This window comes from Echinops telfairi, unplaced genomic scaffold (genome assembly GCF_000313985.2).
Source record: "Echinops telfairi isolate 266 unplaced genomic scaffold, ASM31398v2 ScPeMD7_4;HRSCAF=17, whole genome shotgun sequence".
Lineage (NCBI taxonomy): Eukaryota > Metazoa > Chordata > Mammalia > Afrosoricida > Tenrecidae > Echinops > Echinops telfairi.
The window spans coordinates 23,891,857-23,915,577 of NW_022103900.1; the positions used below are offsets into that span (position 1 = coordinate 23,891,857).

At 38.7% G+C, this 23,721-nt stretch overlaps 1 protein-coding gene across 2 annotated transcripts in view; it reads left to right on the forward strand.

The window, feature by feature from the left end:
- The window catches only part of STAM2 (signal transducing adaptor molecule 2), a 62,665-nt gene extending 40,366 nt beyond the window's left edge, over positions 1-22,299 (forward strand). The window contains exons 8-14 of one of the 2 annotated variants that reach the window (XM_004703820.2): positions 2,933-3,027; positions 6,646-6,728; positions 6,885-6,972; positions 7,904-7,958; positions 16,121-16,274; positions 17,898-18,067; positions 19,850-22,299. In XM_004703820.2, the coding sequence (XP_004703877.1) occupies positions 2,933-3,027; positions 6,646-6,728; positions 6,885-6,972; positions 7,904-7,958; positions 16,121-16,274; positions 17,898-18,067; positions 19,850-20,078 (874 nt within the window). In that variant the 3' untranslated portion in view covers positions 20,079-22,299. The remainder of the gene's footprint in view (positions 1-2,932; positions 3,028-6,645; positions 6,729-6,884; positions 6,973-7,903; positions 7,959-16,120; positions 16,275-17,897; positions 18,068-19,849) is intronic. The other variant, XM_045299069.1, reaches the window with a different exon arrangement.
- The last annotated feature ends 1,422 nt before the right edge of the window (positions 22,300-23,721 follow it).

Sequence of the window (23,721 nt, forward strand, 5' to 3'; positions counted from 1 at the left end):
AGAAACGATGTACAAATGCGCTTTACACAATTGATGTGTGTATGGATTGGGATAACAGTTGTATGAGCCTCTAATAAAATGTTAAAAAAGAAAAAAAATAAATAAATAAAGATGTGCACATTGGAGGAGGATGAAGGAAAAAAATTAGAAAAACATATAGAATTGATATATAAGTTCAAGGTAGAAAAATATCTCTTTTATTAAATACTTTTATTGGGGGCTCTTATAGCACTTATCACAATCCATACATTCATCCATTGTGTCAAGCATATTTGTACATATGTTGTCATCATCATTTTCAAAGCATTTTCTTTCTACTTGAACCCCTGATATGAGTTCTTAGTTTTTCCCGTCCTCCCCCACTCTCCATCCCTCATGAACCCTTGATAAATTATAAATTATTTTCATATCTTACATCATCCTGTCTCCCTTCACCCACTTTTCTGTTGTTCGTCCCCCTGGGAGGGGGTTATATGTCTTTCCCCCCAGCTTCCCCTTATCCTTCTGGTACCGCTATTCTCATTATTGGTCTTGAAGTGTTTATCTGTCCTGGATTCCCTGTGTTGCAGGCTCTTATCTGTAGCAGTGTACATGTTCTGGTCTAGTCATATTTGTAAGGTAGAATTGAGGTCATGATAGTGGGGGAGAGAAAGCATTAAAGAACTAGAGGAAATATGCATGGTTCAATGGTGCTATACTTTACCCTGACTGGCTCCTCTCTTCCTTGTGACCCTTCTGACAGGGGATGCCCAATTGTCTACAGATGGGCTTTGGGTCTCCACTCTGCACCCACCCCCGCCCATGATTTTGTTCTGGGTCTTATATGCCTGATACCTGATCCCATCGACACCTCATGATCACACAGGCTGGTGTGCATCTTCCATGTGGGCTTTGTTGCTTCTCAACTAGTTGACCACTTGTTCATCTTCAAGCCTTCAAGACCCCAGACACTTTATCTTTTGATAGCCAGGCACCATCAGCTTTCTTCACCACATTTGCTTATGCACCCACTTTGTCTTCAGTGACCGTGTCAGGAAGATGAGCATCACAGAATTATTAGAACAAAGTGTTCTTGTGTTGAGGGAGTACTTGATCCAAGTCCCAATGCCCACCTGCTACCTTAGTACTTAACATATAAATAAAAGAACATAGATTTATTTCTTTTATTTTTCATAGATCTGTTTATCGATATATATAAATATCCTATGCTTCCATGTTCTCTCTTTATTTCCTTTTGCTTTCCTCTTGTCCCACTGTCATGTTCAGCTTTCATTCAGGTTCAGTAATTCCTCGCTTTTACATTGCCCTTGATTAAGCCCCACTAGGCCTCCTATGCCCTTCTCTCCATTAATTTTAGTTCACTTGTTGTTCCCTTGTCCTTGGGCTGGTTGACACCCCTGCTTCCTTTCCCCCACCTCCCCTACTCCTGTGTCCTTCCAGAAGAACCCTCCGTCCCATTGTTTTCTTCTTTGAATTGTTTATTCCACCTATCTTGTCTAGATAGCCATGCAGAGACATTAATAAGCGGGAAAAAAAACAGGCAAAACCAAGCAAAACAACAAAGGGAGACAAAGCAACAACATAAAAAAAATCAACAAAAATAAAGCCAATGACAAAAAAGAAAAAGCCTATAAATCAGAAGTTCACAACCTGTGGGTCGCCACCCCTTTGGGGATTGGTAACCCTTTCACAGGGATCAACTGATTCATAACAGTATCAAAATTATAGTTATAAAGTCACAACGAAAATAATTTTATGGTTGGGGGGGTCACCACAACATGAGGAATTGTATTAAAGGGTCGCGGCCTTAGGAAGATTGAGAACCACTGCTTTAAATAGTTCTGGTCTGTTTTTTTACTTTTAGGAGTGTTTTCTAGTTGAGTCTGATGGGGTTCCACACTCTGTCTGTCCCCTAAGTCTATTTTTGGTATTCCCAGAGACTTCATCGCTTTGCTCCCCTTGCTGCTGCTTTGCATGCCCTTAGTGTTTCTTCCCAGCGTGATCGGGTCAGATAAGGCACCGTTCCCACACTGTCTCCACTGTTGTCCGCTGTAGCACTATGGTTCAGTGAGCGATGTCCTGTCTCGTGGTGGGGCCGATCCTATGGTCCTCTCTCTGCATTGTCTTCTCTGAGCAGGAATATCGTCCTCGGGGCTTGGTGGGCCAGGATGTATTCCACTTACTCTCCTTCCCTCATTTCTCCTGTGTGCTCTAATCAGACATGCCCCTCTCCCCAAGATGTAGCTTCCGTGCTGTCCTCTGAAGTGTATTCTTTGGGGGTGGGGGGAAGTTCCACATAGTTGAGATTGGGGCCAGCCCCCAAAAATATTTCTTAAAAGTGTAACTCATACAGGAAGATTACTCAATTTGATCTCATGGGAGAAAACACTATGAAGTATTAGTAGAGAAAATGAACACAATACTTCAAAATCGCTATCTGCATAGATAATTAGACATGGATATATACCATATATACTCGAGTATAAGCTGAGGTTTTTCAGAACAATTTTATGCAGTTTTGTGGTATAATTAGGTGCCTCGGCTGATATTTGGGTCAGCTTATACTCGAGTGTGTGTGTGTGTGTGTGTGTGTGTGTGTGTGTGTTTGTGTGTGTGTGCACATACATATACATAAATAAATGAGATGTTGCTGGTGTGGTAGGGGGGTGGTGGGTTTTGGACTTGGGGTTGTTGATAAAGAGGACAGTAGCACAAGCCCAGAACCAAATGAGATTAATTGTGAATTGGTTTTTCATCCAAGTTTGTGAATATGTATGATTGTTTTATTACTGTCTTAATAAAGAGAATGACTATCAAATATAGCATATGAACAAGTATTTTTTAAAGTAGCTTGAATTTAATTTTTTTTAAAATTCTGCTTACCATCAATAAACACAGAGACATAAATGACATTTTTACACTATATTTTCAGTGATGCCAATTGGTGGAAAGGAGAAAATCACCGAGGAATCGGTCTCTTCCCATCTAATTTTGTAACAACCAACCTAAACACAGAGTCTGAGGCAGGTAAGTTAAATCATAGAGAAGGTTAAGTTTATTAGTTAAAATAATTTATATTTTAATTTTGTCGTTCATTTTTAGTGCATGCTGTCCTCAACTTACTACCGACCTCCATTCGGATGGTTCCACTGTCAATTGGTGCATGTGTGTTTTCTTTATTGGTGTCTATTATTATCAGTATCTTTATAAATCAGTTTATTTGTCTTTGGGGATTGGCCTGAGAATGATATCAGCAAATTACATGCTATATCATTGTATGTAGTACATACTACATACTTTTATTAATCATTTTATTGGGGTTCTTACAAATCATATAGCAATCTATCATTCAATTGTATTAAGCACACTTGTACGTAGGTTGCCATCAACATTTCCAAAACATTTTCTTTCTACTTGAGTCCTTGGTATCAGCTCATCTTTTTTCCCCTCCCTCCCCTATCTTCCTACCCTTGTGACCCCTTGATAAATTATATATTATTATTGTTATTTTATGTCTTATACTGTCTGTTGTCTCCTTTCACCCACATTTCTGTTATTCGGGGCAGGGGCGTTTTACGTACTTTTAAACTTCTGATTTTTGTAGTGACTTATTACAAAGATGGACTCAAAGAAATCAGATGACTCTAAGTGTGGTCCGCAGTAACCTGAATTTATTGTAAATTAGGGATTACCTGTACAAGGTCGATTGGCATTTAAGACAAATTATTAACTGATAGGCATTCCAATTTCACCAGTGTCTTTATCAGCTTAAGGGGTGGTCACGGAGCCCTGGTGGCTGAGTGGTTGTGAGTTGCCCTGTGGTCCTCGTGGTCCTGGGAAGCTCACGGGCGCAGTTCTGCTCTGACCCGTAGGATTGGTGTGAGGGGCATCAACTCGATGGCAGTGAGTTTGTTTTTGTTTGTTTGGGGGTTTTATGTAACTAATACCAGATCAATTCCAAAAACTACATGGGAGCTTTAAAAGAGTTAATGGGAAAATTCCACTATCATTTGATTCCATTTTCCCATGAACTTTTTGAAGGCCTATTTCCTTATCACATTTTAAATCCACTGAGAGTTAAGTTAGTTAAATACCAGGCATAAAAACATCTGTGACTATTTGAATATTTCAGTCACCCTAATCATAAATAAAAGAGGCAGTTTTTGTCAGTGCAGTGAAAATATCACTTAACCCCACAGTTGGGGAGGAGTGGGTTTGTGAGGGCTTGGTGAATGAGTGCTGAGTATGGTTGCCAGAGTTGAGAAAATTTTTCAGATTTTTTTTCTTAGCCTGAAGCATAGGAAGCAGCCTAATCAAGACCCCCATGTTCATGGTTAGATATTCTGCGCTCTCTTGGTTCTGTAGCAATCGACAGTACAGGGAATAAGGAGGGACTGGCTGTGAAGGAGCAGGTAATAATCCTGCTGGTGTTCTCAGCACTGTTTGTCAGGCATGTGCTAAGTCTTTTGTTTGCATTATCCCATTTAATTCTCACAACAGCTCTGGCATTAGGTGTTTTTGTCATAGATAAACTTAGGCTGAAGGGTTATGTGCTAATAAGTGATAGAGCCAGGAGTCTAAAGTCAGCCAGTCTCACCTTGAATGTCCATATACACTGGTCACTGAGGGGTACTTTGGTGCTCATTCTAGAGAAAACGCTGTGTGATTGTGACACACTGGTTATAGCATAATCTTTATATGCAGAGAAAATAAATTGAGATAGATGCCTACTTATTTCCACTCTAGTAGTTGTTATAATTGGAGAGAATATGGTTTTTAAGAAGTTGAGAGATGATGCGTAGGGAACACTTTGTGGAAGATTTCTTCTGGCATAGACTGGAGAGATTGAGCTGCAGTCCTAAAAGTAAAAAATATCCTAGTGTCAGAAAGAGAGGACTTCAGAAAGTTAGTGAAATAATTCTAGTATCTTCTAACTATACTTTTCCATGAACCCTTTGAAGCCTCTGGTATATACTCATTCTGAACTCTGCTCCTTAAGCCATATTCTCCTAGAGAACACTCTACAAATACATTCAAGTATTTGAAAGAAATGGTTGACTGTTGGAACTAAAAAGTTCTTATACTTTTTTCATGATTTTATTTATACCAAAATTTACTGTATTAAAATAAAATACATTCTAGCAGTATTCCAGTGAACATTTAAGTATGTTGTATATGAGTAGGTACCCCCAAGACCCTGGAATTATTAAAAAGCTATGCATTTAAGTTTTTTAACAAAACAACCTTATCACCATCTAAGTACTCTCCATTACACTTAATACATTTGTCAAATCTGTGATTTCCTTCTTGGAAACATTTTTCAAACTCATCTGTTTGGATGGCTTGAAAGCATCTCCCTTGTTTTTTTCTTAACCTCTTCGCAGTCGTCAAATTTCTCTCCTTTCATGTCCCTCTTCATTCAGTGAAACAAAAAGAAGTCCTAAAAAGTGAGATCAGGTGTGTGGGGCAAGAGAGGCATGCTGCTTTTTGCCAAAAACAGGCACACCGAGTCCCCCGTCTTCCGCAAATCAGGCCTTTTTTTTATCACACACTCTTAGGCAATCTTTTCAGAACCTCTAAATAGAAAACTTGATTAACAGTCTGACCTGGTGGAAGGAACGCCAAATGCACTACGAGTTGTCGTTTTCTGTCCATTCGGGAAGTTAAGCGACGACCAGAACATGTCGTCAATCGACATTTCATCTCTTTTAAAACAAGAAAATCACTCACACACTTGAGTTTTCCCCCATAGCACTGTGCTTGTTAGCTGTGTTCAACATCACATCAGTTTCTGCGACATTTTTCCTTAGCAGGAAACAAAATTTCACACTTGCTTGCTGTTTTCTTAAATTGACCACCACAAAAAAAGAAAGTTTGAACAAAACTGCTTTTTTATTTTTGGCAAAACTGCTTTTTGAAAAATTTTACTATGGCCAGAGACAACCTTCCCAGGCAACACCACTGGGTGCACTAACTCAGAGCGAGTTGCCTGATGCTCACCTAGCAGGAAAAATGTGTACTAGAAGCTCTGCTCTGCCCAAAGCAATTCTTGAGTTTGTTTGTTTTTTTTTGGTACCCCCTTGTACATGTATTTTTTTCTATATCTTTATATATATATATAAATTTTTCAATCTATGAAAGCATTTTATTTTGTATTGTTATATTAACTATTTTCAAAGTTAGGTTGAAGTCAGGTCTATTTTTTGTTCATATAAGAAATACTTTCTTTTAACAAGGAAGAATGTAAGAATTAGTAATAAATTTAACTCTGAATGGATAATATCTGTTCTCTTCTGTATACATTCCCTCCAGTGGAAATACCTGTAACGACAGTGCTTTTACACCGCTCTCTTGTTCCACTAGAATATGAGTCCACTGAGGGTCATAGGATTCTTTTCTGTTTCATTCACTGGTGTTTATACCCAGTGGCTAAAATAATGCCTGACACATCAAAGTACAAAGCCGGTTTTTGTCTTATGACCGGCTGAATGAAGATTGAGTAGACATGTGATCATGTATGTTGACTATGGAATGTAATGACCAAAGAGCTTCCTGTTTTCCTTATGGGTATTCCCGGACGACTTATAAATTTTAACAACTGAAATATCAACATAGTTCTGAAGAACCTAAACTTTGTTTCCATAGCAGCTGTGGACAAATTGAATGTAATTGAGGATGATGTGGAAGAAACTAAGAAATCAGAACCTGAGCCTGTTTACATAGATGAGGTAGAGTTTTTTGTTGCTTTGTCTTTTTTCATTTACTAATTAAATAATCAAGACTTCTACAGTGTATGTCAAGTCCTGGAGAATGTGTGGAAAGAGTAGCTTTATGTTCACTGTTGTGAAAACTCTAAGTTATTAAGAGGCCCTCCTGTGTTTTAGGATAAGATGGATCGAGCCCTGCAGGCACTCCAGAGTATAGATCCAACAGACTCCAAGCCAGACTCCCCGGGCCTCTTGGACTTGGAAGGTACTACTGACTATTAGAAAGTAGTTTGTGTCATTTCGTTATTTCTAGCTGTTTATTTTGTCTTCTGCCTTATATTTGCTTCTAGAATTTTGAATTAAATTTCTGGTGTGGAGAATAGACAATTAAAATAATAAGTATTTTGAGGAAAATAATGACGTATTACAAAGAAGTCTTTGTATTTTCTATAAGGCCACCAGAGAAACTGGCTGAAGAGATATTCAGTCAATAAAAGGAGAAATGAGAACTAAGAACTAACTGCATATTAGATTAGTTGGCCCAAAATATTAGAAGATCTTATTCTTGTTTAATTCTCTTGCATGATCATTGTACAAGTCAGAATTATACATGAACACTGTTAACTTTGTAATGTAGTCATAGAATGCTGATGTATATTTTAGTCACTAAGAAAACTTGAGGCAATTAAAACAAAGTTCTTAGATGCTTTTCCTGCCTTCTAGAAGAAAAATCCCTAGTAAATGAATACATCTTTCTGGTTTTTTATACAATGAAATTTAGCTGTGAATATAGAACATTATGCTGTCCGTTATATGAATATTTACATTTAGAGATACATAAAATAAGTAACTTGAAGTGGCATAAATATAAATCATTTTCTAGGTATTTTTAAGACTCTGAGATCATTCCAAATTTTTTTTTGATCATTCCAAATTTTAATCTGTAAGCTTAATTAATAATCCCAAGGGACATGGTGGGATTTCTAACTAAATTTTGAATTTGCCTTTGATCACATGATGTTAATAATTGGAGCCAAATACTGTTGAAACTAGATCTTTTGAAGTCCTTTCTTTACCATAGAATTACAACTCTATGTACTATGCAAGGCAATGGATATTACCAGTTGCTTTGTTGTTAAAAGTTACTGAAACTGGCTTATGATTCTAGATTTGTAAGTATTTTTTTATGTTTATAGATATTTGTCAACAGATGGGTCCAATGATAGATGAAAAACTTGAAGAGATCGATAGGTAAGATTTCTCTTGCAGGCAATAAAAAGTGTAGTTTTCTTGTGTGTGCTTTTTGGGGGCTGTGTTAGACAGGGTTCTCTAGAGAGATAAAACCAAATTCCTGAGAATATAATATATTTATTTATAAAGATAATTAATATATAACGAGAAATGAAATGTTAAATCATATACAGATAAATATACAATACAAGAAATAAACAGTTAAAGTAGAAGCACTATAAATGGCTTAGTGCAACTCATGTTCGTGAGAGAAAGTTGAGAGACTAGCAGTCCTTAAAGTCTCTATCTGATGCCAGATCTTCCTCCTTTTGTAGAGAGAGCTAGGTTATGTCAGCACAGCAGCCAATCACAAGGCAGGTCACCAGTCGCCAGTCCTCAGCTCCAGAGAAGTCTTAAAGGGACCTCAACTTACAGCAACACAGTCCACAGGCTAGGCATCCCACAGGCTGTGTAGCCTTTAAATTGAGGCACAGAACAAGCAAGGCAGCCGCACACTGGTCTGATGATCACAGAGCGAGAGACAAGAAAGGCAAGGCTCACCAAGCCATCCATCTCTCCGCCCCTCAGTCAATCCCACCTGTGTTTATCAGCCAGGCTGGCACAATAAACTGTCTCAATCCACCCCTTGCCAACCTGGCACCTGTACACAATTCCTTAGCCATATATACATATATAAATTATGGACATTGATGAAATCACACTTGTACTTATCATCAATCATCTATTATATATATAAATGAAAACATAGTCCAATTATATCTGATATATCATACCTGAATGAAGGAAAGATATGCAATAAACACATAAAAAGAAAATACATTGACAATTACAAACCTCGCTTTTGCAATTGATCACGTGGTTGTAATTTATAGGTAGAACTACCTTCTACTACTACCCATTCTGTATTACCTTTGCCCTCAGCAAGTACCTCAGCTGGCTGTGGTTTTTTGCCTGGTGGGTTGACCCAGACCTTCATTCCTGAGGGGTCTGGGTCATTATAAGTCCTGTGAAAGTGAAGAATGAATTTTTATAAGCTATTTTGTTGAGTATTCCCATATCACCAAAATAGTCTACCAAATTGTACCAAATAACATGCAGAACCTAACTAAAATATCACATTTAGTAAACACAAAAATTATGGTGTTTTCGGCTGGGTGGTCTAGAGAAACAAACCAGTGACATTCATCTATATAAGAAGTAACTTTACATCAAGGAGGCGCCCCAGCCCAGTCCAACTCAAGTCCAAAGTCCAATGCTCGCTGTCTCCTCTTCAGACTGACTTTAGCTGTAGCTACAAGCCGATGACAAAGAAAGGTGAAGTGGGAAGCAGGGAACGCACAGGCTGATGAGTGCAGAGTCATGTGGATGCAAAGCAAGGCAGGGAACTGACAGCGCTCTGGCCTGTATGGGGCTGCCCCTGGCGGTGGACAGAGTCCTGGTGAAGTGGCAGAGAGGTTGCTGTTCCCAGTATCTCTCACTGTTGCACAAAAGTCAGGATACTGAGGAGGTGTCATGAGGCTGCGACCTGATTGATGGACTGAACTCCCTCCCCTCCCTGTATTATTTAACTACCGCAAATGGTAAATGCTCAGCCTTTATAAAGGAGAATTTATGTGCAGTGCGATTCCCACAGATGAGCTTGGTGCCACCACTATGGCTGCTCCAGGTGTGTGCTTCCTTATTAGCACCTTGCTGTAAAACACATGTTGACTGATTTTTTTCATAAAGGAGTGAAATCCTATTTAGATTTTTTTCAGTTAATGAAAACAGGTACCAAAGTAGGTCTTTCCTAAAAGTGAAGTGGCATAGATGAACTTTCAAAAATCTGGGGATGCCTGTACTTGTAAACATTTCAAGTGAAATTCCCTAGTACTTGTGACCACCACTCCTGTCAGTTTGATGGACTGTGGTGGCTTGCTTGTTGTTGTGATCCTGGAAGCTGTGCCGCTAGTGGTTCAGATATCATCAGGGTCATCCATGGTGGACAGGTTTCCGTGGAGCTTCTAGACTGAGACCAGAAAGAAGGACGTGACGATCTGCTTCTGAGAAATTAGCCAATAAAACCTTATGAATAATAGCAACACATTCCATGATCTGATGCCGGAAGCTGAGCCCGTCAGGTTGGAAGGCAGTCAGTATGGCTTTGCACAATGTCTTCAAGAGGAACCAGTCCCTAGAGAAGGCCATCATGCTTGGTGAAGTAGAGGGGCAGTGAAAAAGAGGAAGATCCTTAATGGGATGGATTGACACAGTGGCTCCAACAGTAGACTCTGGCACAGCAGCAGCTGTGAGGGTGGCATGGGGCCAGCACTGTTTTATTTTCTTGTATGCAGGGCTGCTTTGAGTTGGAACTGACTTGATTGCATCTGACAACGACAATGACAAAAACAGTACATGTTAAATTAAACCCAGTGCCACACAAGTCTTCTTATTGCTTTTCCTAAATTTTTGTCTTTCTGTTGCCCTTTTAATTTTGTTAGACCTCCTACCTAGTCTCACTATTCCTTAGAAAGAGCAGCAACACTGAATGATTAAATGTCAGAGCTTTGAATTCATGTCCTAGTTCGCCGTCGCCCCCCCCACCCCCCTTTCTGACTCTTCGGAGTTTTCTTTGGTGGGGGAAATCCATTGTGAATAGAAGACAGGATAACATCTCAGAGTCCTGTCCTCTATTCCTGTTGTTTAAGCTGTTGGGAAGGACCAAAGCCGTTTGGAGTCAGCCTGTATACTTCTCAAGTTCTTCTGCTAGAGAAATGTAGTGACACAGTTCTTCCCAGTCACTGAAGGTTGTGATCTTTGTTCATGGGCATTTTCCATAATTAAAGCAACCCAAAAAAAACCCAACAACTTTCAATTGAAAAATGAATGCATGTCACAGTTAATGAATATGGTGGTAGTTTCATTTTTTTTTCTTAATTTGGAAAAACAATGTTTGCTTAGACCTCTGCACTGGTTTTAATTAAGAATAGTAATGATAAGTGAATAATCAGATTGGAAAAGATATTAAAGAATGGTTTGTATCACTGTAGGTGTGGCTAAGACATAAATTTTATAATCCTTTCTGAAACCTAAAAAATCATGTCCTATCAACCTAGTAGCTTCTAGCCCATAGTTAATATATAAATATGTATGTATGCAAAATTTCACTTCTTAGGGTATCCATCAGAAAACAATGGGGTTCTGGGGGGCACATGGGAGAGGTGGTAGGGGTGGCAAGGAAGGGGCGGGTGCCAGCAAACCCAGGGACAAGGGAACAAGTGATCTAAAATCAATGGTGAGGAGTGTGTAGGATGCCTGGTGGGGCTTGATCAAGTGCAGTGTAGTCAAGAGGAATTAATGAAAGTCGAATAAAGGTTGAATATGATAGTGGGACAAGAGGAAAGTAAAAGGAAATAGAGGAAAGAGCTAGGAGGCAAAGGACATTTATAAAGGTCTAAATACAGGCATGTACATATATAAATATATTTATAACTATAGGGAAATACATCTATGTACTTATATTTATATGTTAAGTGTTAAGGTAGCAGGCAGACATTGGGCCTCTACTCAAGTATTTCCTCAACACAAAAACACTTTGTTCTAATAACCTGGCATTCTGTAATGCTCACCTTCCCAACACTGTCGCTGGAGACAAAGTGGGTACATAAGCAAATGTGGTGAAGAAAACTGATGGTGGCCAGCTGTCAAAAGATATAGTATCTGGTCATCTAGCTGAGAAGCAACAAAGCCCACATGGAAGAAGCACACCAGCTTGTGTGATCATGAGGTGTTGATGTGATCAGATATCGAAGACCCAGAACAAAAATTATATCAGTGTGAATGAGGGGAGGGCGGAGTGGTGACTCAAAGCCCATCTGTAGACAGTTGGACATCCCCTCCTTACAGAAGGGTCACAAGCAAGAGACGAGCCAGTCAGGATGCAGTATAATACCGACAAAACATACAACTTTCCTCTAGTCATTATTGCTTCCTCTTCTGCCCCCATTGTCATGACCCCAACTCTGCCTTACAAATCCGGCTAGACCAGAGCATGTACACTGGTACAGAAAAGAACTCACAACACAGAGAATCCAGGACAGATAAACCCCTCAGGAACAATAATGAGAGTAGGGATACCAGAAGGGTAAGGGGAAGGTGGGGGGAGAAAGGGAGACCGGAGCACAGTGATTGACATATAACTCCCTCCCTGGAGGATGGAAAACAGAAAAGTGGGTGAAGGGAGACAGCGGTTAGTACATGGAAAAAAAAAGAATTATCAAGGGCTTATGAGGTTGGGGAGGGGGGGGAAATAAGCAGATACCAAGGGCTCAAATAGAAAATGTTGTGAAAATGATGGCAACATGTACAAATGTGTTTGACACAATGGATGTACGTATGGATTGTGGTAAAAGCTGCCAATAAACTGATTTTATATATATATACATTACAACAAAATTGGAAGTAACTAAAATGTCTTTTAATATGAGATTGGTTTTTAAAAGTATCCACACATTGTACAAGGAAAAGCAGTATCATTGATAAATCTTTTGACCTGGAAACTCATAATATGCAGAACACATGATCCTTTTTGTTGATGGAAAGAGCTTCCAAGGTAACGCCTAGAAGAATTTAAATACAGAGCAACCTTTTCTGATGTGAGCCTATTTTTTGAGCCAGAGCTCCGCTCTAAATTAGTTCCCATCAGTTTTGGATTAGACTACCTAGCGAGTTCTTACTGGATGGCCACTGCCTGTCGATGCAACTGGTATTCTGGAAAATGCTTTCTGGTTTTCTGCAAATTCCTGTTGACTCGTCCTTGGCCTTCAGAGATGAGTAAACAGAATTCACATTTCAAAAGCAATTTATGGTGCAAATTACATGTTAAAAACTTGAAGATGATTAAAAGTCCTCTTCTATCTGGATACCTTTTCAGAAAGAATTAGCAGTTCCTTACGCCTATGAAGAAAAGTGCTCTCAGACAATTAAATTTTGTATTTTACTATCTGTTAATTTTACAGATTGCGTCTTTGTAGCATTTTTAAATTGTAAGGAACTGCATTAGGAAAACGTAATTTACTCCACAAAAGTTTAAATATCTATATTAATGAGCAAGGTGCATGGTCTGGACTTAATATGTTTCAGGCTTTTCTAGTCTCGTTTTTATTTACCCACTGCCTTGATGAAGATGCTTTTATTTCTTTTCTTTTCATTCTTCCCTGTTGTACTCTGCTCATTGCTTTGTCTACCTCTCCGGGACCTGCCAGATTCTTCCTGCTAATCCGTACTTTGCCTGTCCATCTTTCTGAAGGTGCCAGCTTCTCCAGAAAGCCTTTCGATTTACCGCTGGCAACTCGATCTCTCTACTGTAGTGGGTTTCCTGTGTCTCATGAAATTCTCCACCTGGTTATATGTTGCCTTAGGTTGCTTGTCACTTTTCATGTTCTTGGCCTTGACTCCACAGTAGATAACAGGTTCTTTCTGCTTGATTTTTTTCTATCCAATAACATATTGGGCACAGCTCAAAAAGCAGTTTTTATTGGTTTGAGTTGATTTCAAATATAGTACACATCACCCCTACTGTCTGAAACTTACAGTGCTTCTATGAAAACATTCTTAAGTCAAAATGGGAAAAGGTGAAGAAGCCATTCCCATTGGCTTACATGGGAAAGATCTTGAGCATTCCCAGGCTCACAAAGGAGCCCACCAAGTCCCACATAAAACCTAAAATAGCATTTAACAGTTAAAGCAGGAACAATGTGATAAATCTCTAGTCGGTATTAGGGAGAAATGATGTATGAACTGTGTAGTTTCCAGGAGAGGGGCCAGGGGCCACCACTCTCACTGTTCAGGGTGTGGTGTGCGTTGCCTAATAGCTCACTAGAAGACAAGTGCTGCATGCTATTTTCCTTTTTTTTTTAAGTGAAAAATATTTGGATTTCTTTCAGTTGAGAAAATGGGTGCTAATGTAGTTCTTTCATAAAAGCAATGTGGTATAAAACAGAACTTCCAAAACCCTGGATATTCGTAATCATACCTTTTCATTGTCTACTGTGTTTCACCAGTTTATTGTCAAGATTTAGGTAGACTAAATTCCCCTGGTTATTTCTTAATCATAAACAGGGACCCCAATAAGCCTGTGGAAAAAAATCTTTATTATTTCATTCCATTTTTAAAGCAGCCTGGTAAGCATGAACATTTATTTCGGAAGCTTCCTGTCTGGTTGATTGAGTGCTGTTTTCAGAAGCAAGAGTTGATCTGCTTTGTTTAGCCCTGCATGCACAAGAGGGAACGCACAAGAATGCCTTTCTTGTTGTTGTTGAAAAGTAACAGATTCCGAGAGAAGAAAAGTGACAGGTCTTGATAGGACTCATTTCAGGTTATTTACCTGCTTACCTTTCTGCCAGCTTCTGCCTGTTTCTTGTCTGTATACAAATGAGATCTATTCTTAAGTGTATCTTTGAAATTAGTTTGTAGGTAAGTTGGAACAGATGCATACGATTCTTATTTAGCCGTTACTTTAATGTAAAAACAGACTCAGCCTTTTCAGTGATTCAGAAACTGCTCATGCAGCAAGTGAAGGTGATGAATGAGTGAATTTATTGAGTTGAGATTGGTTCAGTCTTTTCAAAGTTAGGGCAAATTTACATAATATTAAAGGGCAAGAAGGAGTTGTTATTACGTAAGACAATATAGCCCTCAGATTGCCTGCATGTTTTAAAAAATCACTTTCAATAAACAGAGTATGGATGCTTTAGAACAGGTAAAAATTGGCCATTTAGCTTTTATAAACTTGTCAGTTGCAAGAATGTCCTTGTTACCTCCAGGGACACAGGCAGAATTGTCAGCAGGTTTTGCTCTGTAGCTTCTTGGGCAAACATGAAAATGCTGTTATTTGTTGTGCAGTAACTTCTGGATTTTGCTCATATTCTCAAAAAACAAATCGGAGATTAGCTTACATATACATTGCATTCATTTGGGTTTTCATAATTATTTAAACAATTTTTTTTCTCCACTAAATCCTTCATGGATATTAAACAAATGAGTGTATGTGATTGTGTGTGTTTGTGTAAGAGAGTTATTATTTCAGTCATATCACACTTTAAAATGGCTCTTGGATTAGCCTTAGTATTTTTCTTCTATTTGTGTGTAAGGGTTGGACTCTTCTACCTAGATTAAGAATCCACTAGTCAAGCACACCTATGCAACCACGAGGTGTCGAAGGGATCAGGTGTAAGGCATCATCAGAACAAAAAATCTTACCATTGTGAATGATGGGGGGAGTGCGGAGTGGAGATCCAAAGCCCATTAGTAGGCCACTGGAGATCCCCTTGCAGAGGGGTCTGGGGAGGAGATGAGCCAGTCAGGGTGTGATATAACAATGATGAGAAATACAACTTTCCTCTAGTTCCTAAATGTTTCCTCCCCGCTCCCACTACCATGACTCGAATTCGATATTGCAAGTCTGGCTAGACCAGAGGAGCCACACTGGTACAGATAGGAACTGAAAATACAGGGAATCCAGGACGGATGAGCCCTATAGGACTAGTGGTGTGAGTGGCAAAACAGGGAGGGTAAAGGGAGAATGGGTAGGAAAGAGGGAACCGATTACATGGAACTGTGTGTGACCTCCTCCCTGGGGGACAGACAACTGAAAAGTGGGTGAAGGGAGACGTCGGACAGGGCAAGATATGACAAAATATCCATTTATAAACTATCAAGGGCTCATGAGGGAGGGAGGAGTGGGGAGGGAGGGGGAAAATGAGGACTTAATGTCGGGGGTTTAAGTGGAGAGAAAATGTTTTGAGAAACGATGTACAAATGTGCTTTACACAATTGATGTGTGTATGGATTGGGATAACAGTTGTATGAGCCTCTAATAAAATGTTAAAAAAAAAAAGAATCCACTAGTCTTCATAATTGAGGTTCCATAGAAAGTTTTTAATATGCAGCAGAATTCTCCCAGAACCCAAACTGATCGCGTCATATGAGGCCAGAAAAGGACTTTCCTAGCAGTGTGGAGTCACAAGGGCCAACTGATCTCTCCACCCAGTTTTCCTGTGTGAATATTCTTTCATTGCTTATACAAAGAACCTTTTACAATGTCACTAGCAATGTGCTTACTTAAAAACAATTTATTTTGCTAAATACATGCTTAAAACTTAAGTGACTTTCTTCTGTATCAGGAAGCATTCAGAATTATCTGAGTTGAATGTAAAAGTCTTGGAAGCCGTGGAACTATATAACAAATTGGTGAATGAAGCACCAGTATATTCGGTTTATTCAAAGCTCCACCATCCCGCACATTACCCACCTGCGTCAGCTGGGGTTCCAGGGCAGGTGAGCATGTTCTTTGAGAACATTTTTCAAATTAAAAAAAAAAAATTGTCAATTTAAAATTGTTTTTAAACAGTCCTAAAAGTTCTGTGAATAAAACTTACCTGGGTAATTTCGAGAAATAGTGGCTAACCGATTATGATTCATCAGAACAAATTAGGTACTGATATATGGGTGAATGTAGCTTAGTTCAAAGCTTGTACATGAGAGAAAAGACCTTTAAGTAAATGAGGGGATTTCTGGTTCCTCATGTGCTTTTATAAGTTCAAAGTGATTTAAGTGATTCTGTACCTGCTGATTAGTAAGCAAACTTAAACATGTCTTGCAAACTGTCTTTGACTTACATTAATTACTAAGAAGCTTTGTTTTTGAACTCATTTTGTTCTCAAAAGCTGGATTCATATGTCCTCTTCCTGGATGTGTGGTGTAAGTGGTTAACAGTCCATCTTGGAGAGGGTGTGATGATACAGGCTCGAATGGCAGGCTGCACAGCCGTTCCTAAGCAGCCTCGTGGTTCCCAGCATTTCACACGCTCGCCGTGCCTGCAAAGTGAAGTGAACACCTGTATTCAGCAGTATCCCCATTCGGAAAGCCTTTTTCACGTTTTAGCAAATTAGTGATTGAATTTCAGAATGAACTTGGTTGAGCAAAGTCATTTTAACTTATGAAAAGTAGCATGTGAGGGAGACCGCAATGAGAAAAGGTAGGATGTGGGTGCATAATTTAGATTACACGACACACATAATTGTTCAGTAAAAAAAGAATAGTTACTATGGTAACTGTCATATCAGATAAGATGCATTTATCACATATGCCATGCCCTGAACTTTTGGAAATGATGCGAGTCATTACAAGGATCTCCGTGCAAAAGACAACTGGGGGATCTTCAGTCTTCTGTTTTCTAAGGTACTTGTTTCCACGGTGAAAATGAGCAAACGGAATGCCGACACTGTTGTATGGTAGACCCGTGTGCTGTACTGCTTCCTTGTGTGTGAAAAGGGTTCTCATTTCTCTGCCGGATGTTTGTGTTAAGTTGCATATTGTTTATATATCTGTGTTTTGCTAAGTACAACTCGTTTTTTGTTTTTAAAAACGTTAGATTTCTATCCGTTTGATTTGTTGAAGAACCTCTATCTCTGCACGCTTCACGCACAGGACCATCTGAAATATCCAGAAGGTCTTATTCTAGCATAAACATTAAGTTTTAGTTTTTTACAGAGGAGTTGGGGTCATACACCATTAGTTGTTCAGAGTCCTGAAGTGTCTTTCCAATGTGCCATTCTAAAGTGAGGGCAGACACTCCTCAAGGGAGGGTCTGGTTTCCTGTGGCCTCACAGTGAAACCTCATATGGAGTACTGGAGAACCTAGATCGAATCTAATCCTCAAAAGTAGTCCACTTCTTGCCTTCCCTCTTTTGTCCTACCCTCCAACCGCACCTGTAAAATAAAAAAATATATAGCTAAGCACTTGAAATGTGCTTTGATTTGAAAATCCTCCCCTTTCTGTACTAGGTGGATGGAGCCATCTTGATGGCTCCCCAAAGAACTATAATATTTAATTTCATTGAAGTCTCAAAGTTTTAAATATGCAGATTAGTGAGTTAACTTTTTCTCTTTGGTTAATAGGCCTACCCAGTTCAGTCACATGGTGGAAACTACATGGGTCAAAACATTCACCAAGTCCCAGTTGCCCAGAGCTACCCGCTAGTTCGAGATCAGATTGGCCCACTGAGATCTCTGCCTCCAAGTGTGAGTTCTCCGGTGACAACACAACCTGCTCAGACTCCGTATTTAAGGTACGTTTGATAACAACATCCATTCGTTTTTCATAGACTTTCAGAATGACAATACATGGCCTATTTTCTTTGTAATCTTTTACTCTGCAGTTCGAGAGCTGCCTATTCCTGGGCCTGTGATACAAAGGCAGAATGGTGCTGCTCTTAGTTCTGCTACCCAGACTGAGATGGTTGCCAGACATCTGTGCATAGTGTGGGTCCCTGGAACAAAATAAAGCGAGCCTCACCAATTCCCTATCTCTTTTGCAATGTGCTGTGATCAGCCTAGCTGAATAGTCCCCAATATCTTTTTATCTGCACAGATTCCTAAAAATCAGAAAACTAAATACTTTGACCCTTAGCGTGTATTTTTGAGCTATAGAATTTTTGGTCTACTTTTTTAATGCTATTTACCCCATCTTGAGAATTATGTCTAAATTTTACTGTGTGTCCATTGTGCTTGAACAAAACAAAGTGTTCATTGAACGTGGTCGGGTGTAGATGGTCTCTGGAGGAGTCCTGGTGGCTCAGTGGTAATCACTTAGCTGATCACCAAAGAGTGGGTGGATGGAGCCCACTAGCTGCTCTGCGCAGAGAGACACGCCAGCTTGGAAACCCTGTGAGTCGCTGTGACTTGGAACCAACTCAACAGCAATGTGTTTGGTTTTTTATATGATTTCTAAGATCTCTTCCCATTCTTAAATCCCACGAGTGTGATTTTAAATGTTATCTGAAAAAGAAACCTATGAAGCAGTCAGTGGGTGTATATTGGTATTTAGTTAAAATGTAAAATTTTGTTATCATGGGAACTATGGGAGGAAAAACGAGTGGTTTAGATATCTACTTATATTTGCAAGTAGTATATTTGGTATAATTTCAAATTATGTACCAAAACCAAACTCATTGCCATCGAATTGATTCAACTCATAGCTACCCTACAGGACAGAGTCGAACCCGACTCGTTGGTTTCCAAGATTGTGACCCTTCATGGGAGTAGAAAGTCTCGACTTTCTCCCACGGAGCCGCTGCTGGTTTCAAACTGCTCACTCTGCAATGGACACGCAGCACATATCCACTATGCCACCAGGGATCCTCTTAAATTATGTTCATCCTTTAAATTATATATGCCATTGTAGTTAACAGGAATAAACAGACGTCCTGCAGAGAGAGAGAGAGAGAGAGTGTGTGTGTGTGTGTTTGTGTGTGTGTAGAGCTAATTAGTAAACTCTGGGGCAGGGCTATCCTGAGGATAGAGTCCAGATTATATTAGTCTCTCTGCTTATTTTTTTTTCTGCTTGTTATTTTTATGGAGGAATTTAGTTTCGTCTGTCTCTCAGAGTCAGGCTGAAAGTGAAGCCTGTCCTACCAAAGGAAAGGCTAAATGGGTGTGAGGAGATGAGCCCGTTCCCTCTGCGCTCCACTGAGAGATGGAGGAAGGGGCAGTGAGGGCAGATGGTTCAGCTCCGAGCTTGGGACTCCGTTTGCGTGGCCATGAACCTAGGATTTCACTTCTAGGAAGGTTTGCACTTTGAAAAGACTTTGAAATGTTTCTAGTTAGAGATTAAATAGACCTTGTAATCTGGTATTTTTCTTCTTCCTGAGTACATGTCTCTTCTTACCAAATATAAAAAAAATAGGATATTGTCAGTATCTGATAGCTCAACTAATGAAGCCATTATTAGATAGCAGTGCTACATAAACAAAGATGGGAAAAGCATTTTTATTTTGTCGTGGTTATGGGCTCACTGTAACTTAAGCAATATAAAGTAAGCATGCTTTTCTGTTTTATATTTCTGTGTGCAGCACTGGACAAGACTCTGTCTCCAATCCCACGTATATGAACCAGAACTCTAACCTTCCGTCAGCCCCTGGCACGGCTGTGTACCCACAGCAGATGGGGATGGCTATGGACGTGTCATCGTACCAGAACACTGCTTCCAGCTTGCCGCAAGTAGCAGGCTTTCCGCTGGCTGTTCCAGCTCATTCAGTTACACAGCAGCAAACAAATTATCACCAGCAGCCTCTCCTGTAGGAGCGACCCAAGCATCTTGAAAGCATTCATAAGTGTGTCACTCAACTTTGATGATGCTCACCTGAAAATATTCTTAATGTTTTCTTTCAGCTCAAAGGGACCATGAATAAAGCAAGCACAAAGGCCTACCTTACTCTACTAAGGTCATAAAAGAGCTTTTTTCAGTCCAGTTTGTTCCAAGTCAAACTTTTGATCGAGGGAACTTACAGATGCTTCCAACTGGTTTTGTCTGACTTTAAGATCTCGCTACATAAATCTGGACACCCAGTAAGTAGCCCTGTGACACTAAACAACATGAGCTACAAGTGTAAACATTTTATTTTGAAGAAACTCATCTTTCCCTCCTAAAACATCATCATTGGGAGAGCACTGAAACCTTTAAATATTTTTTGTCCGTACATCCCTCCCCCCTTCAGTTTCCCACACACTATTATTTTAAAATTCGAACATCTTTTTGTGTAAGCATTTAGCTTGCCAAGTATTTCCTTTTGGCTCCTTAAATTGCAGTTGTGTTTGCAGTACTGTCAGTTTTGCTCTCAGTGTTATGTTGAGTAATAATTAGCATATAATTGTCTACAGAAGCAAGAGCAATTTGGAAGAAAGAAAAAAATGTTTTCTATTATTAACAGAGAAGACCATATAAATGCAGATGTATGACAAAACATTTAGCCAGACCCACCCCCTCTCCCAAGTCATGTGAACAGTGGGTGAAGGAGTCCCCAAACCGTTCCCGTTCCTTGAGGAAAAGCGTTTGCTTCCCCACCACAAGGTCCGTGGTCACTTTTCTTTGACCCCAGCCATTCTCTAACGAAGGTACGGGCCCCTTGTTTTTCTCCGTGTGATGTCCTGTGCAGAGATCCTGCGCCTCCTTTTCACGGGCCACTGGTGAATTTGAGCCACGAGACATTCCTCACATTTTGATGTGATATATGCCAAGCTTGATGACAAGTATGTGGTTTTGGGCATGTGGATTTTTTAAGGGAAGCGATTTGAGTGCCATTGGTATGTCAGCCTGTTGAATAATTTGACCTTTCAGAGTAATTCTGAGTCTGTGGGATAATAGCAGGTAATTGGACTGATAAAGAACTATGAAAACAGTTTTTTTGACAGCTACATGTTGAATTATTTTATAGCCGTCCTAGAGTCCCAGACTAGGAATTAGGTTGAAAACCAATAGGGTTGGGTTTTGTCCCTAAAAATTTGCACATTACTTGACCATCTACCAACTTTTTATATAACACAATGTAGAAAATGCAAATAAATATGCTAACAGGTATATAATATTTAGATAGAGAAAAACTGGAAATTAATTTTTTTAAAGTTACTTATATGGAAACAGGATTTCTATATTTTACCATTTATAGAAACTTGATTAGCAGTATGCTGCTTTTCTCAAAGGAATTGTGTCCTAGAGCAAAATTGTCTATTTGGTACTTGGTCTAAATTTTAAAAAGATCAACAGCAACAAACAACAACACATATTTGGAAACCTGATTTCTATCATTGTTTTATTTCAGACATAACTACTCCAAAGAAAATATTAGTCCTGATACTTTATGTGTTAACTCATCTGGTTTTTCCTTCCGTGTGAATTCAATTGTATAATTATAAAAAATATTCTAAAATGGCACCTTACTTTTTGGGGGAACAAATCTCTTGTGCTTTAAATAGAAAAGAAAAAACACATAGAAAACATTTCCAAAGCTGCTCTTGATTATAGTTAATGTTTGTGTGTGTGTGGCAAATCTCACTTTTCCCTCCCAAACTATATTTAATAAACCGTTATTTTAAAGTTTGTGTAAATATTTTCTGTATAATTGTCATCTGAATTGTGAAAGCTAAGTTCAACGTAAATCTTTCAACCAGTAAAAATACTACACACTCACTAAATGGGGACCAGCCAATTAAATTCAAGTAATGTACTTTTGGAATAATATAACATGGAACATGTATATAAGTAATGTACATTGGCATTTATCTGTGAAATTTTATACCTGCAGAAGTTTCTCCCTCTTACATTAAAAATAATTTTATTTTTGCCATACTGTTATGATTGTTGTGCTGCAGGTTGTTGATAGTCTAAACATGTTTTAAAGTCTGTGTGCTGAGATGACTTTTGATGTTGTTAAGAACTGTAGGTGTTGTTCTTCACTTTTCTGTCCATGGCCTCATGATTGTATTTATTTTAAGATTGGCTTATAATTAAATATTTTCTGCCAAAGAATTTGTCTAACTTCAGATTTCTACATTGGGTACATACGTATACTTTTATATATGAAAAAGTAACTTCTGCTTTTTCATATGAAATCTTGGTATATTAAATGGAATTCCAGAAGGTTGGTAGTAGCATTACCTTTATTAATGTAGAAAAATCTCCCCCTGGGTATTTGAATATATGATGTGGGATATGTACTAATAGTTTGAAAAATGTACAATCCATTGTTTTGTAATTGGCAGTTTATAAATTACCTGAACATTAAGCAATTCTTTGTTACTTAGAATATACAAATATTTGAAGTTGATGTTTGGCCCCATAACGTTTTACATTTGAAAGTTGTTACTAAAGTTTCACCTTCCGATTTTTAAAAATTAAAAAAAATTTATTTTAAATATGGGTTAGAATACTGGTGTTTTTTAATGCTTTCCTGAGGAAAAGCTTATGTATCCAGGCTTCTGGAGAGAGTTAAGTCAGTCATCATTATGATGAGAAAGCTGAAGTTATTTTTATAAGTAATAAATTATAAATAATACAGTAACAATCAACAATGCTTTGTTTCTGTTAAAATATATTTTTCTTGTTTACTTTAATCTGTTTAAGTTAATAAATAAAAGGGAGGACTTAATTTTAGGTTTGGGGTTTTTTCAATGACTTAGCTTCTTTTGAAGATTTTTTTTATTATTATTATTTTTTCCTTAGAAGAAAAACTACTCTTATTTTACAAGCTTAATTTGAAATTCAGAATCTCTTCTTTAAAAATAAAACAAAAACCCGTTACTGTGTCTTAAAAGAAATTGTGATCCTTACATGGGTAAAAGTGAACAGAGAAGTGTGGGTACCAAAATGTGAACATTTTATAGGCTTGCTTAAAATTGGACAGAAATTCTGAAAAAGATGTCCATAGTCCAGTAGTAATCTTTCATTATCATTACTAACTATAATGAAAATTGCACAGATAAATGAAACTAAAACCCCTGTTATTTACATAATCCCACATTGATTTTTAAAATCCCAGAACTGTATTTTTAATAATTGATTTTCAGAGGTGTTCAGAGTTAACAAGATGATAACCGTTTGTGTACTTTACTGCCTTTATCAAGAAGTGAACATCAGATGAACAGAGAATGGTCAAAGATAAGCAGAGGAATCCAGGAGAAGAACCAAAAGCTGGGTAGTAACGCACACCTGTACATTCATTGCCCTCATCATTCGCAGAGCATTTGCTCTCCACCTGCCACCTAAGCCCCTGGCATCAGCTCCCTGTTTCTCCCCTCCCTCCCTGCTCCCCCTCCCTCATGATCCCTTGATAATTTATAAATTATTGTTTTGTCATATCTTGCCCTGTCTGATGTTTCCCTTTCCCACTCTCACCACTGGTCCTGGAGGGATCATCCGCCCTTGATTCCCCATTTCCAGTCCCTATCT